This window comes from Lytechinus pictus, chromosome 17, assembly GCF_037042905.1.
Source record: "Lytechinus pictus isolate F3 Inbred chromosome 17, Lp3.0, whole genome shotgun sequence".
NCBI lineage: Eukaryota > Metazoa > Echinodermata > Echinoidea > Temnopleuroida > Toxopneustidae > Lytechinus > Lytechinus pictus.
This window is the reverse complement of record NC_087261.1, coordinates 30099137-30119378: the sequence shown is the minus strand read 5'-3', so window position 1 is coordinate 30119378 and position 20242 is coordinate 30099137. Positions and strand designations below refer to the sequence as shown.

At 32.8% G+C, this 20242-nt stretch overlaps 1 protein-coding gene across 8 annotated transcripts in view; it reads right to left on the bottom strand.

The window, feature by feature from the left end:
* Positions 1 to 20242, bottom strand: part of LOC135157275 (otoferlin-like) — a 105366-nt gene that overhangs the window by 32534 nt on the left and 52590 nt on the right. For 5 of the 8 annotated variants that reach the window (XM_064112325.1, XM_064112330.1, XM_064112328.1 and 2 more), the window contains 6 exons: positions 18711 to 18767; positions 14715 to 15088; positions 14196 to 14312; positions 11005 to 11031; positions 2444 to 2501; positions 1696 to 1859 (listed from right to left, as the gene is read on the bottom strand). In XM_064112325.1, the coding sequence (XP_063968395.1) occupies positions 1696 to 1859; positions 2444 to 2501; positions 11005 to 11031; positions 14196 to 14312; positions 14715 to 15088; positions 18711 to 18767 (797 nt within the window). Of the gene's footprint in view, positions 1 to 1695; positions 1860 to 2443; positions 2502 to 5800; positions 5822 to 11004; positions 11032 to 14195; positions 14313 to 14714; positions 15089 to 18710; positions 18768 to 20242 lie in introns of all 8 variants that reach the window. The other 3 variants (XM_064112327.1, XM_064112331.1, XM_064112329.1) reach the window with 2 other exon arrangements.

Genomic DNA, 20242 nt, shown 5'->3' with positions numbered 1-20242 from the left:
TGGGCTGAGTGGGTGGGTGGGACCTATACAGTGCAGTGTAATTTTATGAATTCAAAATCATTCAGCCAGACAACAAACAAACAAACAAAAAGCTGAATCTAAAAGCAAACTACTGCAGACTATGGCACAAAGAACACAACATTATTACCTCTTCCTTCGTATTGCAGTTAAAGTACAGAAAAAAATGAATGACAAATATATATTATGCATGTACGATGTAATGATCCCACTGTCTTGTATTCTGAAAGCCAGTTGAACTTAACACCAAGGCTTACTTCTGTGTGACAACTATGGAAAGCTAAAAAATGTCAAGACTCGGTTTTCACTGTACGTTTCTTCTGTTTACTACGTTGTTTTTGCATGCTTTAATGATCGATGAAGAAAATTGTTTCAGTTATCATTCCCAGGCGATCACGAATGACTTGAATGTAAAACGAGCTCATAGATTGAAACTGTAGTGCTACGGATTTGTGTCACATCCGGCTTTCCATAGCTAAACCACAACCTTAGACCTTAATCTAAATTATTCAAACCAGAGTTCAGAATAAGGGACAGTATATGTCAGATAATAAAATCACAAATAGAGTATGTATAGTCAAACAACCATAAAAAAATCTAAATCATTTTTAGTGATTTTCATTTCATAATTCCAATGATAGTGAAATGCTATGTTTATGTGTGATACTTTTAAAATGCTGTACATTAGTCATAGAATCAAACATTTAGAACATTATTTATAAAAGGAGAGACAGCTATACATATATATATATATATATATATATATAATTATACTTTAATTTAATTATGATTCTTGTCTGCATTTCCTTACCAAAATATGTGGACTGAATGAATCGTAATCAATGCATAAAATGCATGTTATTTTCACTTCTTATTTAAAAATAGCATTCATATTTTGAGTTTTTATTACTAATTAGTACCATATTAATGCAATTTATGGAAAAGCAAAATTACAATGTGATATATACGGAAATTAATCATCCCATTGGGTAAATGTTATTGATAACTAACAATGAATGAAAATCTTAATCATGAATCAGTCCCTTTAAAATTACATGGCGAATTAGAGCTAACAAATGAACAACTGATAAAATGAGTTCAATAAGATTGAGATGAATATGCATTTCCAAATGACTTACAAGTTCGAATGATAAATTCAGTACTCAATGATTATCAGCGAGTTATAAATTGTGCAAAATGATCTAGGCCTACTCCAAGAATTTGATTTTCTACATCTACATGCATTCCTTCTACAAATCAAATGTACTATTTCTACGCAGCAGGCATCATATACTTTGCAAAATCAATTTGCTATTCATTATTTTGTCATCTGCTTGCATACACCTAAACTACTAATCAACCAAAAGTAAACTAAACTTAGTTATCAATGCTGCAGATTATATTTTTTTCAAAGTGATAATGATTGCCCAAAGTGCAGAAAAATATATGAAGTGGGCATCTACACTTTTAAATTCTATTAATTTCCCAAGTTCTTGCAAATATTTTCGCACCATCTATTCTATTTTCTAACAATCTAGCATTTGTGGGTGAAAAAAACCTATTGCGACCCTAACGCTTTATCTTCAAAGGTAAAAATGCAAGTGATATTGCTGCTAGACCAAATGTAGGTCATATAGGGAAGTTAGTTTAAAGAGAACATATTGATTTTGATGTTACCTCTTGGTTCATATCCATCATACTGTCTTCGTCTCCGTCACCTTTCTTCATGAGCTTCTTTGCAGCAGCTAGGCCGCCGCCCATTTTCTTTAGTGCCCCGCCCTTCTTCTTACCCTCCTCCGGCTTCCCTTCCTTCTTCTCAGTGGTATCTATTGTTATCAGCTCTGGGGGTGAAGGGGGAGGGGGTAAAACATACCAAAAACATAAAATTAATATTGACAATCTGTTTCTGTTTCCTGTTTATGGAAACTCCTGTAGGAACTCCGCAGGACAGCGTTTTGCTGGTAAACGCCAAGCTGGTATATAACCAATTACCTAGGAAACATTTAACGTCTGGGTTAATCAGTGATAGTGGCTGACCTTAAAGACAACAGATATAGGTCTTTTTATCAAAGTGGAGACGATGGAAGAGTGGGGAATTGAACTCACAACCTTGCGATTATGAGTCCAATGCTCTAACCACTGGATCACATGACCCGTCGATCGCAAACTCTTTAGATTAATTTTTTAGATAAGATTAATTTAACAATTTATTGCATCTATTTAAGTTACGTGGGACTTCAAAACTAATAGCTATAGTCAGCTATAAGCTATACTGAGAACCGACAAACAGATAATACACCCTTTTAAGAATATATACGTGTTCTTGACCATGATAATTCACTTGCTTATTCACCTGGTAAACCAAAGTGGAATACTTTTAAACAGATAACTAATCACTAGCCCTCTAAGATAACATCATATATACCTTCATTTTGTGGTTGTTCTAGGTCTATATCTTCATTGCCGTCAGCTTGATCTTGCTCCTACAAACAATCAAAAACAAATATTCAATTTTTTTTTAAATCCATTTGATTCAAATCAATAATATCTGAGTAATAGAGAATAAACTCATTTGCAGAATACACTGTGGAAGTATGTAGAAAGATCAATGGACACATAATGACGCTGTATAAGTCTATAACAGAGCTGCAGGAATTCAAGACACATCAATATAAGTACCTGTAATAACAATAATTCAATTCAATTCAAGTTTATTTTGTTCTCTGCATAAAAATGAACATAACTTATAAAATACATGGGAACAAAGTATAGATAACATCAAATACATAAATGTTTACAAAAAAAGCATTGAGAGGGAAGAAGCCAAAAAGGAACAAAATATCCTTATAAAAAGGCCGACCCAACTTACTTTAAAAAGAATAATAGATACACTAACCAACAAAAATTTATAAAAAATGATTTATTTTGTTAGTGTTTTATTAGGGTTAGTGTTAGTCTCATTGCCTTATTAACTTTCAATTTACCAGTGGACATTGAGTGCAGTGAGTTTTAAGCCAGTAATTCTGAACTCTCTGGCATGTATTCTGATGTCGGGTTTGATTTAAACTCCGGTTTAAAGTTGTGGTTTCACTATGGATAGCCAGTGGTGGCATAAATCTCTAACAGTAGAATTTCAATGTATCAGTTCATTTTTCTCTCAAATCATTCTTAACAGTTTCGGAAGGATAAATAAGATAGCTTTCTTCACCATTCACGAGTTAGGAAACGCCACATTAAACATAAGTAACATACAATGTAAGGAAGATTTTGATATTTTGGGCTTTCTATAACGTTAGCACAAAGCTAGACATGGTCTAAATTAAACCTAACTTCAGAATATGGGCCTCTGTGTTTGGGGTAAAAAGTATTTTTACAGTGTTAAAAGGGACACCAGTTGGTGTTATGGGATGACCATACTGTCAGGTGTTAAAATACACCTCGTAGTGTGAATGTAACTCCAAAAAGTGTTGAAATAACAAACAGGATGTGTTATAATTACAACATTGGGTGTTAAACTGACGCCATGAACTACTGGTGTCAAATGCTTGGTGTGGTCGTCGGTAATGCTGGTGGTGCTGTTTTAACACCAAAATGAGTGGTGTGGTGAGCTATGCATATCAGTAAACACCATGTAGTTTTTTGCTCTAAATCCTTGATTACAATGCTCAATTATGACTTTAATATGCTTTGATTTACAACATTTTGAACAATTCTGAAATATTTTCAAAGCCTGTCGTTAGTTTCATGGTAAATCCCCATAAAAAACACTATTCCGATATGCCCTAAAACAATTATGATGTGGAGGATATGAAATGAAAATGTGTTTTACATGATGTTTCCTTTTTATTCAACTCAATGAGCCCTATGTCCATGATACATGAAAATTGTGGAAAGGGTGTAAATGTGTAATAATTATATTAAAATTAAAATCAAAGTCATGTTAAATGGGTTAAAGAATATATGAAATGCTCAATTGGGTTAAAGTGTTCACTATGCTAAATTAGAAATAAAATAATGCAAACAGAAAAAGCTCGGGGCCATGGAAAATGTGCATTAATTATACAGGTATCAAATTGTGCTAAACTGGGTTAAAGAACATAAATGAAATGCTAAATTGGATTGAAATGTTAACAATATAAACTTTTAAATGAAGTGATAATATATAACACAAAGTTATACATCACAATGCAAACAGAAAAGTTTTATCTACAAGTCACAAAAGATATATTGATATTTTATAAGATTTTCAAGTGGTTTGAATATGCTACATTTAGGAGCTGTCTTTGTAAATATATTAACGATCGACACTATATTGATTGTCATGAAATCTGCAATTCAATTACTCTAGAGCTTCCAATTTCTTAAAAGATTTTTCTTCAAAAGGACACCAAATATAGCTGGATGGAATGATGCAAATCTCCAACTATAAATTGTGATTTCCAGATGTATCATATGTACGTGAATAAAGGTCTTTTTCTCTAAAATAAAAGAAGTAAAGAATAAAAAAAAAACACTTGAAAGAAATATTCATTCATCAACGTTGAATTTCAATTAAAAAAAAAAACACACTTCAAACAAAACGAGGATCACATTGGAAAGGAAAACCATATTCTTACCTCTTCGTATTCCTATTTCCCCAGTATCACAATTATGAATAATTGATAAAAAAATCATGAGAAAAACAAAGTTTATGAAAACTTTATGAATTACACATTTGTTAGCTAATGTACAATGGATGAATTATAAATACACAAGATAGAAACCATGAATAAATACTATTAGATACGGGATGATATTATTTGAATTGAAAGTCAACCATGATACCAAACTGATTTAAACAAGTTACGTCATACTGACTGAGTGCAGTTCTCAAATTAATAATTTGCTTTCAAATCAAAATTTGCATTTTTCATATTTAACTCTATTATCATCATCTCTCTATAGAGTATTCAAATAATTTTAATGATATGAAGACAAAAGATTACGGTTACAAATTTGAAATATGGTATTTAAAGGAATGGCCTGGGTTGAAAATATTTATAACTAAATAAAAAGAGTAAATTCACAGAGCAAAATGCTGAAAATTTCATCTTAATCGGATAACAAAGTAATTGAATTTTAAAATTTGTCAATATTTTGTGAAAACATTTATATGCACATTGTCATGAATATTCATTAGGTGGGCTGATGTTGTCATATCTCCACTTTCCTTTTTCCTATGTTAGTACATGAAATCATAATTGTTTCATTTTTTCATACATGTGTAAATGATGTGTCTCCATTATGATGAAATAATTTGCGGCAATAAATAACTAAATGCATTTAATCAGTTGTCAATCCAATTGTTTTAGTTCTTGGTAGCAAAATTTTGAATAAACCTCATTTCATATAATAAAATATAAAAGAACATGGGGGATATGACATCATCAGCCCATCTAATGAATATTCATGAAGACGTGCCTAGAACTGTTTCACAGGAATAATGCAAATCTTTAAAATTCAATAACTTTGTTATTTATTATCCAATTTTGATCAAGTTTTCAGCATTTTGCTCTGAGATTTTTACTCTATTTATTGAGATATAAATTTATTCAGCCTGGACGGAGCATCCCTTTAATATATAAATTTATTCAGCCTGGACCATCCCTTTAATTAGATAAATCTTGTTATAATGAGATTGCTTTATTATAATGTCATAATACAATATTAGGGCATGCATGTTGAAATATACATGTAAGTATGGTTAGACTTCAGAATTAGACCAAAGGCTGAATCAACATACCCCTTGACCTTTTTGCGACCGCTGTAAATGTGCAGAACATTACAATAATCATATTTGAAACATTAACAAAACATAGTTAATTTCCATCACACGATGATTGTCACATGAATCAATGCAAGAATGGATAATCAATGTGATATGAATATTTACTTTACTAACATGATGGGAATGATATAGGGACTTTTTGATTAGCATGGCACTATAAGTGATCTAGCTGCAACCCCAAACCAACAATAAGTCAATAGGGCCAGGTTCTTGGTAAATAGCCAAAATAGTGATTGGCCTTCAAGCATTAAAATGAGAAAATTAGATAATATAAAAGATTAATCCCTGTTCTTCATACTCTCAGCACTTGAAGTTGCAAAATTATATAATACACATGATATACAAGTTATGCGTTATAAATATTGTCATTCTTCTACATTCATTCAAGAACTTGTGTTGGTTATAATATTACAGATCAATTTTGACAAATATCATGTTAAATCTTAGAACGATCTTTTTTAAAGAGCTATTAGATCGTTAAAAAAAAATCTTTTTTGGGGTGACTTTTAAAAATAAAAAGTCCTTATTGATGAGGACGATGATGAAAAAAATAACAATGGTGTTGATGATTTGGATGACCATGATGGTAATATTGTTATTGTGGCTTTGTTGATGATGATGATGATGGTGGTGGTGATGATGATAGTGATGAGGATACTGATGGTGATGATAATGGTGACAATGATGGTGATGATGATGGTGATACATGTACAAATCCCAATGATGATCACAATTTTGAAATGTGTATTTAACAAAATGATGTGGCACAAATTACATAATACATTCTTTTAGAAGGCAACCCGACTACATGTAGTTCAAATCTTTATTAAATTCTACCAATACTTTTTATACAAACCGTTGTGTGAAAGTGTATATGTGCACATGTCCTGTACTTTCAATATCTCTAGGCTTATTCTAATGATCATTAAAAAATAATACTTATATAACAGTTATGACAGGACTGGAACAATATATCACTGTATTTTTGCACTTTCATGCCACTGGGGAAACTAGATTATATCAATTTATTGATCAAATGCTCAGGTTCTAATACTGATTTGATTAAATTTTATGTCAATTATATATAACTCCATATTAAAAATATGTGACAAGTCACACCGAAATGAGAGACAAGTCGGAATTTTTCAAATCCAATTTTTTTAGTGATTATTATTCCCCGTTTCTTTACCTTTATTTTGATGTATCACTTGACCCTTAAGAGTAAGTATTAGTGGAGATATTAGCATTAGAATGCAAAAAGAATTGGGATCTTGGAAATCAAAATCAAGAGAAAAACGCTTTTGAAGTTTGACTTCCGTTTTGACTCCGCACCAGGAAAAAGTCTACTTTGTCACCGCTATGCTAACCGGAATGCCCTAGCAACCGCTTGCCAAAATAGTGAAACGATTGACCAATGAGGAGGCTTCAACCGCTAGGGCACGTGCGATCGCGGCAAGCAAGACAGCGGCAATTTTACATTTTGTTTTAATTTCCGTGATTATACCAAGGAGGTTGTAGAAAGTTCTTGATTATACAAGTAATTGATATCTTTATCAAAGAAATAAAAATGTCATGCATGCTCTACCTAATCATTGTAAGAAAAGGTCGGATATAAAACCATGGGGGGGGGGGTTCCAATGGTTTCGTTGTGTCAACGTGTTTTTTGAATGACAATCGCGTAAAGCGAGTCACTATGACTGCAGTCAACGCATGGTCCAATTAAATAAATTATCCTTGTAAAATAGTTAATGTCTTTGTTTTCTATTAATATGAACCTGTTATAATGGATATAGGCCATCATTTTTTTTAATTTTTCCATTACAAATTTACGTTTTATGAATGCTTATATTATTGAGACAGTGAGAATAATTTGCTCGATCTTGTCTCTTATAGATCAAACGTGTTATAAGGTATATCATGTGTTTGCTCTACTCTGTTGTATAATATCAAAGCATATACTGTTTTAAAAAATCAAGCTCATGTTAAATGTTTCGTCATGTTCATTATGCGCCTCTAAAAATCCCTGCCTTTGCCTCATTATTTCAGGAACACGCATTCTTGGTACACCGTTATTGAGTCTTCCAAATCAACTTGCGATAAATCTTCAATACTTGATAACAAAACATTGTTAAACTGTAGGGTATAAAATATTTTCATTTTTAATACATGGTGTTATCATATTTAAAACAATAATACGCATCATTTTATTCCATATTTACTGTGATTTTTTCCTCCCTTGAAATGTCATCACCAAACCAACACTATGGAGGCATAAGCTTTCTTCTGATACCTTACAAAGCTCCCAAAGCTTAGGATACGGTTTGTTGAAAAAAGAGGTTCAATTAAAGGGAATGAGACATCAAAGTATCCCCGTTAGACCCTCGACAATGAGGTAATCTCTCCCATTAAAATCCCCCATGAGTGGGCCCTTTTTATAACAAAGGAGTATCAACATCCTGCTTGGGGGGGGGGGGGATGAAAGGGAAAATCACAGGGATTTTTTCTTCTTTCTTTTGTTGCAGTGTTTGAATAATAATTTACTGTAATGTGTATCACCCATGCATAACAAATCATGTAACGCAACTGTTGCATAGGCGGATCCAGGGGGACCGATGCCCCCCTCCCATTGGCAGCGCAAATAAGGGGAAAGGAGGGAAAGAAAGAAAAAGGGGATAAGTACAGAGGAGGGAAAAGGAAGAGGAAATACACACTGTAAGAGGAGGAAAAGGAGTTAATAAAATAAGGTCGGGGGAGATGTTTCAGTACGGACATCGGGCTTTCATTTTTTGTTTTGATATACAAATTGACTTTTTAAAATGCTCTGTAAAATGTCCGTTTTATACCATGTGAATATCCACATTTTTTTTTTTAGTTTGCGCTGTGCGTTCGCAAAAGTGCTTAAAATGTCCAGCTTTCACTCCTCAATCTCAACAAATTTCATGCTCTCATTGTGCTTACCTATATCAATAAGATATTTTCATGAATTCCTAATTCTCGGAATAGAATAGCAACAAGTTTCACATCGCGCTTAGGAAGAGGAATATGAAGATAGTCATATTTTTTATATGATGAATGAAAGTATCCTTAGAATCTTTCGGTCCTATATGTCAAAATAATGATAAATGTTATTTAATACGTAACTTGTTCTTTATTTAAAACGTGCTTAAATTGTCTAATTATCTTAATTATCTTAAATTATCGCACTCGCATTATGAATGTAGGAAGATATCAAGTACCCATCATTTTCATGATTTATAACATGAATATAGTGTCCAGTTTATTGTAGGTCGGGAATCTATTTTTTCCAGCTCGCGCTTTGCGCTCGTACTATTTAAATAGGGTTCATGAGATAATTACACTTTTATGTTGTTTCATAAGAATAAAGGTCAGAACCGACTGTTTGGACTACCCCCCCCCCCCTATTGGAGGAAGCTGCATCCACCCCTGTGTTTGTGGTATTGTAAAATTCACAAGATTTGTGGTACATAATACACGTGGATAGGAATGAGAAGAGGAATAAGAATTATAAGGGTAGAAAAACATGTACATGTATAAAAGAGGAAAAGTAGAATAAGGAGAAGCGGATCGAGAAGAAGAAGATCATGAAGAAGAAGAAGAAAATAGGAATAAGACAGGGGATAAGAAGGGGAAAATGAACAACAGCAAAAAAGAAGATTAAAGCAGGTGAAGAACGAAAAACAGACATTAGAAAGAGGAACGAAAGGCAGAAGAAAAAAAGGAGGAAAGTGAAAAGAAGAGGAATAAGACGGAGAGGGTAAGCAAAGGGAAAGCCAAGACAAATGGCTCGAAACGGGCAAAAAGGATAAACGGGGAAGAAATAAAAAACATACAGAGGAACAAAAGGCAAAAGAAAATAAGAAAAGGAAAAAGAAGAGAATAAGACAGAGGGATAAGAAAGGGAAAGGGAGAAGGAAAGAAGGACGAAACCACGGGGGGAGATCGAAGTGGGCAAAGAACGAAAAACAGAGAAATGTAAAGAGGAACGAAAGAACCAAAAAAGAACCAAAAGAGGGATGATAAAGAAGGGGAAACGAATAAATAATTTTAAAGAGAGAGAGAGAGAAAACACCGAAGGAGAAGACAGAACGAAAGGGGAGAGGAAAAGAAAAAACATAATAAATAAGAGATAAATGATGTAAAGAAGGAAGGAGAGAAGAAAGGTAGACAAAAGATAGGGGATATAATAAAGTGTTAACAATCATAATGCACTTTTTAAGTGAAACCTGATTTTACGTGACAATAGATTTTGAAAAGTAATTACTTTTAAGGATTTGAACAATTAGTTTCTTTGGAAAACGCTATCTAATAAATTTCTTAATGAAAACATCCTGATCATAGGCCTATGATGAGAGAATCTGAAACATAATTATGTTCTTGTTATTTTCAATGAAAATTACCCGGGGAAAATAATCCTTACTAACACACCGTGTTTTGAATACTCTGCGTTCTTGGCTTTTATTTCGCGATTATAGTTTGGCTAAATACTCTGGATAAGGTATTATTCCATCTCCTGGTCCCGTTTGTAAACTTTTGTCAAAAAGCATGCTTTTCAGAATACCTATTGAGCGCGATGTTTCTTTCTAAAACTGTATCCTGGACTTATCGATCGATCGAGCGAGCGCCTGGCCGCTGTTCATTTCAACATGTTCATGAATAGCCAATCAACAATGGCTTACGTTGCTAGGGGCGGAGCGTAGTATGGAGCGAAATTCGATCAAGTGGAGCGTGCGGAGTGTCAGAAAAAGTTGCAACTGACAAAAAAAAACACTCGCGGAAAAATTGCTTTTTTATCACTTTCCTGTTATCAATTTCACTCATCTTTTTAACAGAGTAAACATAAAACATTGACAAATCAAAAAATATATCATAAAAAATTTGACCATTTTATTAGTTTGTCGATTTTCTAAGTAATTCAATCTGCGACTTGTCTCTCATTTCGGTATGATCTGTCACATATATGTATATTTGAAGCTGCAGATCTTAAAGAAAAAATTGTTTCACCCTTAATTTTTAATCCCAATGCAACATGTGCCACTTCATTTTGTTAAATTACTTGATGAAACTTGGTGTAAGAAGATGAGGAAATTGCAATGCTTTGTCACAGCAACATTCAATACTACATTAATTTATAGACTGACCATGTTATTAATGCATGCCATAATCCGCTATTTGCACAATAAACGTGAAAATAAAAAAGATAAGTACATGTTCTTTGAGGGAATATTTATGGAGTGGTATAACAAAGTACATTTTATGTTTTGACAAAATATTGATTAGTTGGCAAATTCTTACTCTGTTTACCAGATAACGAACACTGTGTTAAGGATGAATCCCTTCATTGCCAATAATTACTTTCATAAGTAATTCCACAATAAATGCACACAATTCAATCCTAAACTTACAGCTAAAACATGGATCAAACTGTTTATAAATATCTACTCTAATATTTGAGAATGAACTGCATTCTAACAACACACAGCTACAGCAGACAATTATCCAAGTAATTAGTAGATTTTTACAGTAAATAATGTCTACTGTATGTAATTGGGGGACTGCTTATCAATTGGTAAAAAAAAGTTTTAGACACCATAAACTGATAATCTAAAAAATCAGTTTTTATATCCTGTAAAATATATTATGCTGTTGGTGATCCCATCTTAAGAATTAATAAGAACACATTTGTATTTCATAAAACCATGTCAAATATACAATGAAATAACAATTTATTTGTTAACAAATTTTCGGCATTACTCCTATTTGTTTAAGATCAGTATGATCGATCTGTAATGAAAATCATAAGATCAGTATGCTCGATCTGTAATGAAAATCATAAGATCATAAGTCAGAAAAAAAAAAAATTTCATACAACAGTTGGAGTGAAAATCTGAATGTTTTCACTTTGGTAGATACAAATAATTTGAAATTGAATAACTTTAAAGAATAGAGCTCTTAATCAAATTTACTGGGCTCATGCCTACAGGAGTCCATTTTAATCTCTATCAAAAAACGTTCTAAAATCAGAGCTCACCTTAAAGGACAAGTCCACCCCATCAAAAAGTTGATTTGAAAAAAGGGAAAAATCCAACAAGCAAAACACTGAACATTTTATCAAAATCGGATGTAAAATAAGAAAGTTATGACATTTTAAAGTTTCGCTTAATTTCACAAAACCGTTATATGCACATCCTGGTCGGTATGCAAATTGGCACACTGATAAATCACCCACTCACTATTTCTTTTGTATTTTATTATATGAAATGTTAAATATTCTAATTTTCTCCTCCTTGTCAAGTGAAACAAAGTTTTATTTTTCCCTGAACATGTGGAATTACCATTATTTTAACAGTTTATGGTTAAGTTAAGTTGGTCCTTATTGTCAAATTTGTAAAAATTGAAATATTGTATTATTCAAACAATAAAAAACAAAAGAAATAGTGAGTGATGGACATCATCAACTCTCTCATTTGTATATTGCTGAGTTGTGCATTTAGCTGTTTTGTGAAAAATAAGCGAAACTTAAAAATGTCATAACTTTCTTATTTTACATCCGATTTCAATGAAATTTGCAGCGTACGGTTTGTTTGATTTTTCTCTATCGATTGAAATCAACAATTTTCTGGGGTGGACTTGACCTTTAACAACTGTCATGATTTTTTATTTATTTATTTATTATAATTTTTTTTTTGGGGGGGGGTCAGAAATTCATGTTTGTATTCAATACACATTAACTTGTAAATGACTAATTGCCAGATACATGTAAGATGTGCATTTTTTCCTGCATGATTTGAGAAAAACTATTCTTGTATCCTCATCAACTTTAATGATAAAATCATGACATAAAATGCAATAGCAATATTTCTTTAGAACAAAAATATTTTTAAAAATTATTCTAAAAGAAAAGTGGCTTAGAAAAATGTGTGAGGTAATAAAAAAGATAAAATCTGCCCTTTTTACTAACATCACAATTGAGTATATATCAATTTATGGATTACCCAAGTCCATTATAGTTCATTTAGTGTACATGTAAATCAAGAAATAAAAATATATGTCCAGAAAAGATCGTGCTCATTATTTCCATTCAATTCTAGCACTTTTGAATGGAATATTTCTGGATATAAATCACACACAAGATGGCTCAATTATGAGCAACAATACTGATCCCATGTTAAACTCAATTTAGCCAGGAGATGGACATAGGTCCTAGCATGTAGATTAGTGTTATGACCATAACATGACAAATGCTACTATCTAGTAATAGAACATGACATAATCTCACCATTTGCTCCTGTGTGTAACATGAATAAAAACAATAACATGAAATGGAGATTATAACTTCTACTCTATGTACGTGACTGTTTTATAAAGCTATTTGACTTATGGTATCAACAGATAGATGGATAAATATCTTCCTGATGCTTTGAAAAAAAGTCTTCCTGTACCCTAATGAATTTAATTGAATTTTTGCCCCTAAATAAAGTGCATCAAAATATCTTTAACAAAGAAAAAATAAGTTGGCATGATGAAACTGGATTTCAAGAAACAATAAGACCACATGTATTGTTGTGTCTCTTTTTTTAGAGAGAGAAATAACTTTTTAGTTTTGATGACTACATAAATGCATCAAGTTATATATTGGTCAAATCCAAGCTCTTTGATCTGAATTCATCAACAATGTTTACACCAAATCCTAGGGATTTCTTCATACATGTATGAACACTAAATATACAGTGAGTCCCATTAACCCTTTGAACCTGAAAAGCTGGAAATGATACCGGCTTCAAGTCATGTGATTTGAAAAGCAAGGGTTTTAGAAATCAGTTGACCTGAAAAAATTATGTCACTTTAGAGATACATGTATTTAGTCGATAACTTTAGTTTATAATTTTGTTGACAATAGGCTTTCATTTATAAGGTTTTAGCATAAAAATGATCAAACATTCTACCCTACCAAGGAGGCTCGTGTATTAATACACGGCGAGTCATTTACGGACAATGCGTAGCCTATTGTTGAATTTTACTTCGTCAAAGCAGTGATTTCAAGGAAAATTTGAGATTATCGTTAGTACTTGAAGCTAAAAAAAAACATCAGCCGGGTCAGACCGGGTACCAGTGGAGTAAGGTGCCGCTGACATGGTTGGGCTCGAATCATGAGAATAGGAGATCATTTATTTCATATGTCATGTATTCCTTCATTTTGCCGATAATCTTCATATCGGCTAATAAATTCAGGGTTCAAAATGAAACCGAGGAATACTGAAGATTATCATAACTTGATAAATAACAATACAAATACAATCAAAACATTTTTATTCTTGTTATTTCTACATACCTTCTCAAGAGCGACCTTGGTAGCAAAGTATTTTGACCACCAGTCAAGGGAATTTTCCTCATCCTCATCAAGTTTCTTCTTAGAGGGTACTCCTGGGGCTCCTTCTGCATTCTCACCCTGGGGTTAAAGGCATAAAATGGTGACTGTTAGCTGACCAATATAAGACATCATCAAAGATATCTCTTGATAAAGGCTCTGTCATACCTTCACAATAAAGCCAGTGTATGCTTTGATTTGAATTCATTACCAGTCAAAAAATTGAATAAAAATTTTAAAAATAGCACATGCAAATATAAGAAAATGAAATTTTGAAAGATAGCTTTACTCAGCACCAGTAATTATAGTGCTGCTGCCTAGTCTACAGAAGGTTCCTCCGCAAGCTGTTTTTATCCTATTTTACATCAACAACTTGCATTTGCTTAATGTCATCGCAGAATTACTTCTTGGTATCAAGATATGAATTCTTGATGAAATGCGATTCGAAAATGGGAAAAATGCATTTGTCCATAGTTTACTGACCTCTTTAGCTCCTCCCTCGGCTCCTTCTCCAGCTTTCTCGCCACCTTTCACGGATCCCTCCTTCCCTGCTTCATCTTTACCCCCCTCTCCTTCCAATGGAGGCTTCCCATCTGCTGGGATGTCTATCACTGCATCTCCTGCTGGTGGCTGGTCTTTACCATTTGGATCGAGGGGTGGATCCACAGTGATGATCACACTGCCAGCTTTAGATCCAGCCTTTGAGCCGGCCTTGGAAGCAGCCTTAGAGACCCGCCCGGAGCCAAGGAGATTGCCGTTACCATTCAAGGGCTGGGGGACACCATTACCAGGGAGTCTCGCAGATCCGTTCAGACCACCTCTTACTAGGCTGCCCACACCACCAGCCCCTAACAGCTCTGGAGTTGAAAGTAAACAGGCAAGAGATTTTAAGGTGCAAATAGCAAATTCAAATCATTTTGTACCCTGAGCTCTGTGGCTTTAAAGGAGTACTTCAGGCTGAAAATCATCAAACGCATACCTAAATAAATACATGCAGAGTAAAAATTAATCAAGCAAAATGCTGAAATTCATCAAAACAGTGGCAGCGGTGGGATTTGAAAAACTTCCATTGGATTTGCTCTCGAATTCTTGTTTAACTAATACATTTCACATGCTGAAGTAAACTATAGGCTATATGGCATTTAAATGGGTATGACTTGAACAGGTAGAGCAAATTAAACAAATTACTGAAAATTTCATCACAATCGGACAAGGAAAATATGACAAGTTATGGCATTCAAAAGTTTTGCATTTCTTCAGTGAAACAATTCTAAGTAGTAAAATGCTGTTTCAAATTTTATACAGTGTTGTTTACGTTGTTTACAACCACGCTTTATTTCTTGAGAATTCAGTATTGAAAATCAAATTGTGTCTAAGATTTTAAACTGTTCAAACAACTACGGTAAGATTGATATCTAAGTAAAAAGCGCTTTTACTGTGTATACATATATGGATATGCAACGAGTAAGCTTACTATTGAGGCTTTGATAAATGGATACATTTCGGTAAATACTTTAAAAATCTTTTGGCAAACAAAAACAATCTTCACCATGACACAGCTCATATTCACTTGGTCTACAGGCTGTTTATCTACTTCTCAGACACTCTTATATCACATGGGCTAACCTGATTTGGTCTACTATTTATTTAGGTGCATCTTTTAGTGTGAATTCCACTTAGAATCTATTCACTTTAAATCTGAACAATTTGGCACGAATTCACAAAGGTGGTTTTGAAAACCCACAGTTGAGTCCATGGTTTATGCAGATTTCCTGTATGAATTACGTTTATTTAATTACCGCGTATATTAAAAAATGTACAATGCTGATGCGCGCTTTTGTCACAGTGCGCCAAATTGATGCCTGTTGCCGTGGTTATCCGTGCTATTCTATTCATGAGTCCACTGTTTTGAATTAATACGTCCACTCTTTAAACAGTGGACTCATGATTAAAATAGCGTATCTAACCATGGTAACAGGCGTCAATTTGGTGCACTGTGACAAAAGCGCGCATCAGCACTGGAATTTCTTATTAACGCGCCTGATATGCGCTAAATTAAGCGGAATTTATACAGGAAATCTGCTTAAACCATGGATTCAACCGTGGGTTATAAAAACCACCTTTGTGAATTCGGGCCTTTATGTCTAGATAAACCACTGGACTGGGAGACTTTGGAAAGCTGCAGTGAAATCCAGCATATGACAAAGCTGTGGACACAATATTTATCAAGGAATCAGACATTTCTACAGTAGATGCTGCATTAGTCAACTTTCTCTAAGTCAAATGATTGCCAAACTTAAAGCATTATTTCAGATCAAAATATGCAGAACCTACAGATGTTGATATCATCTTCTTAGTCAAATTGTGTCTTTGTTCCCTGGAGATTTGACTTCAGCAGACTCTAGAGTCACGTGTATTTATTAATGATCATAACATGAAAACAACTAATTCCCAACACAAACCCAAACAATCACAATATGTACAAGATAAAAACAAAAGTTACTACCCATACATAAATTTATTACTCAATAGTTATTAGTCTGAAAATTATTCATGTTCATTTATAATTAATTGAATTATAATAATTAATGTGTAAAGTGAGAATATGGCTGAAGATCTTTCAATAAAGCTTCAAAGGAATACATTTTTGTTTACAAGTAGACACGCGGATTCTTTTCAAACGTAATCTTAAAAGTGGTAGAATAAAAAAGTTTTCTCATGAATTTAATATCAAGAGAATATGTATGTGTTTTCTTGTTTTCACTTTTTTTATGTTATGGAGCTCTTTTGTTGCACATTAATGAATTTTGGGTTAAACAATACAATGAATTTTTGTTAAAACCATATATTTATGTCAAAAGTAGATTTATGAATTTTGGCTAGATTTGTGCATGAAATCAAACTGAGCAATTTTGGGACTGACATGCACTTACAAAATATCTTGTAGATCTCTGCAGAACTACTTAGGCCTATCTGCAAATTGCAAATTAGTCTAGAATCATGAGACTTTAAAAAGTAACAAAACATTGTGGTGCAAGATTTACATTGATGAAATATATCGCTGAAAACTTCAGCAAAAGAAAAATATATTAAAGAAGAAGTCATGAGTAATTAATTTTGATACATTTCTTATTTTGGTAAATGTACTTAAATAGTACAAAGAGTAATGAGAAAATATAAGCTTATCTGTATTTCTATTCAGAGACTGAGAGGAAGAAAGGGTTACATGTTAGGGTGAAGATACAGATGTATTTATTCCTTTACTCATGCTCAAGCTTTTATGGAAAGGTGATGCTATTAAGTGTTTTTTTTTCTTCTGTTCTAAATCTTTTAGTTTATATGTTGTCCACAGACAGTAGCCTACTATACCTGAATTACAATCCGGTATCAATTGCTCAATTTCAATCAAAATCGATATTATACATGTATATCCTTTTATAGAAAAAAGTATTTAAAAATGAGGGTATTGTTTCATGAAAGGTGTTGATATGTCAGTCATATGGCAAGCACATTCACTATGACATTCACTATGCTAACTTTTGACTTATCACCAATGGCAAGTGATATGAAACTTGCCAAGGGTACTACTATATTGTCAAAATATTTCACACAAACTGAGATGACTGAAAGATATAACCAGCTGTATCTACATGTAATATCAAAATGCATTTCAGTTGACCAAAATAGTAGAATACCATTCATAAAACTTTACTTCATGAAATTAAAAGTTAATCTTTAAAAATTAATCTACAACATATAAGAGACAGTGATTAACAGACATGTTCATTCTAATAATGAGGCGAATAACTTTTAATCTATTGGAGGAGTGGAAGATTAGATTAAAGAAATGAGAAACAAATAAATGCCATCAGTACACATTAATAATGTGTAATGAGGCGAATAATATATCATCTACAGGAATGAAATATTAGGTTAATGAAATTATAAACACATAAACGTCATTACTACACATTAATAATATACAAAAAATGATAGTAAGTGGGATGAACAGATATAAATTACATGTAGCATATATCACATTTAGTTAATAGAATATATTTTGTTATCTACATGCATGCTACTGGTTTACAATATATTAAATACTATGGCCCGTATTCTGAAGTCGGGTTTAACTTAAACTCAGGTTTAAAGTTGTGGTTTAAGTATGGACAGCCAATTGTTACATAAATCACTAACAGTAGAGATATCAAACTTCAGCTCATTCGGCTCTCAAATCATTCATAATTGTGTAGGAAGTATAAATAGATGATTGTCTTCACCATCGATGAATCAGGAAAGAGCACAGTAAACATAAGAAACATACAACTTAATAAAAAAATTGATACTTTTGGCTTCTCATACTTAAACCACAACTTTAAACCTGAGTTTAAGTTAAACCCAACTTCAGAATACGGGCCTATATAAGTGAGTATATTTTCCAGCTAAATGGTGATTGCAATCTGAGTACAGATAACCTACCGTTTGTAGGAGTCAATTTGGACAAGTTGCTCAGACCCTTTAAACCAGGAAAACCAGCTAAAAAGCAGACATATTAACACAATAAAAACAGTGGGAAGTAGATGGACAAAAAGAAGAATCAAGCCGAATAGACATTAGGAAAGACAGACCATAAATAGACAAACAGAGAAAAGAACTGAGAAGACATATTGGCAACAAGCAGGAACACGTACAGTGGACAACTAGTAAAAAAACAAAAAGACAGGCAAACACAAAGATTGATTGTTGAAACGCATAAGTTTACAGATAGGCAATTTACTAGAAAATAATCAAGCTTTTTTCACATCAACCCCTCATTGATTTTGCTCCATTCTTACATGTACATCAAACAAAGTATATCATTAGAGAGTTTTCATGTAAACTAGAAAACAGATAATTTCAGGAAAAGTAGCATACATAGGAATTTGGGCATTTCATAATACATGTGCCACCTTTGTTCATTATTATATCGGGTAATGAAACATAGATAAAATAATCAAATTAAATAATAATAATAATAATAATAATAATTATACTTGTTTATAAAGCTCTTACAAAATTACAAATATATACTGGGTTGAAATAAAAATATGTTGTTTTTTCTCCTGTTTTTAACAATTTAATACATGTTGTTTAAATTCAAAATGTTTTATTATGTAGTCAAATAACACTTTGATTGGACCAAACTTGGATAGTGTAACATGATAACTATTATTCCTTATTCTAAAGTTAATGTTTTCTTTTATGTATTTATATATACATAGAAGATTCGATTATAATCCAACCCATGAATATCTTACCTTCCTCTAAAACAGACAAGAGAAATTGAAAGATATTTTAGATAAAAATTGGATAATCAATGGAGTTAAAAGATGAATGCTAGTTGTGGTAACCATTTAAAAATGAGTTCGTACAGAATCCAATAAATAAGACCACCTAAGTATATTCTGTTAAATTGCATAAATGAAAAATATGTGCATAAGAATTCTGGTAGAAATGGCGTGTTGTTGAGAGATTAGCAACATAAAGTTGGCATTCAAGTTTAATAAATGTCTCAAAATTATGTTTCGAAGCAACACCGTCCCACATCCATGTTGACGATAAAAGTGATCATCTTTCAGCTTAATAGATGTCAGGATTTCACAAAGTTCAATTTGTTTAACAATATCAGATCTAGATCCAGAATGGTGTATTGAATTAATCTTTGTTTAACCCTTTCCACGCGTACTTCGCACCAATGCACACTCGGTGCCGTGCGAACTTCGCATTTCACACTCAACAAACAATGCATTGTTTCCCTCCCTGAAAATAATTCAGTACAGATGGGTTCATGGTCCAGCGCACAAAGAGTTAATAGACTTTCTTTGGAAATCAGTGTTTATTGCAACTACTTTGAACTATCTAAGAATGTTTGAAATGCGATTCCTGAATCCAGTATCAATAATTCAGCCAGCAATTTGTAATGGATTCTACTAAGATATTCCATTATAAAACTTTGTTCCAGACTCCCTTGA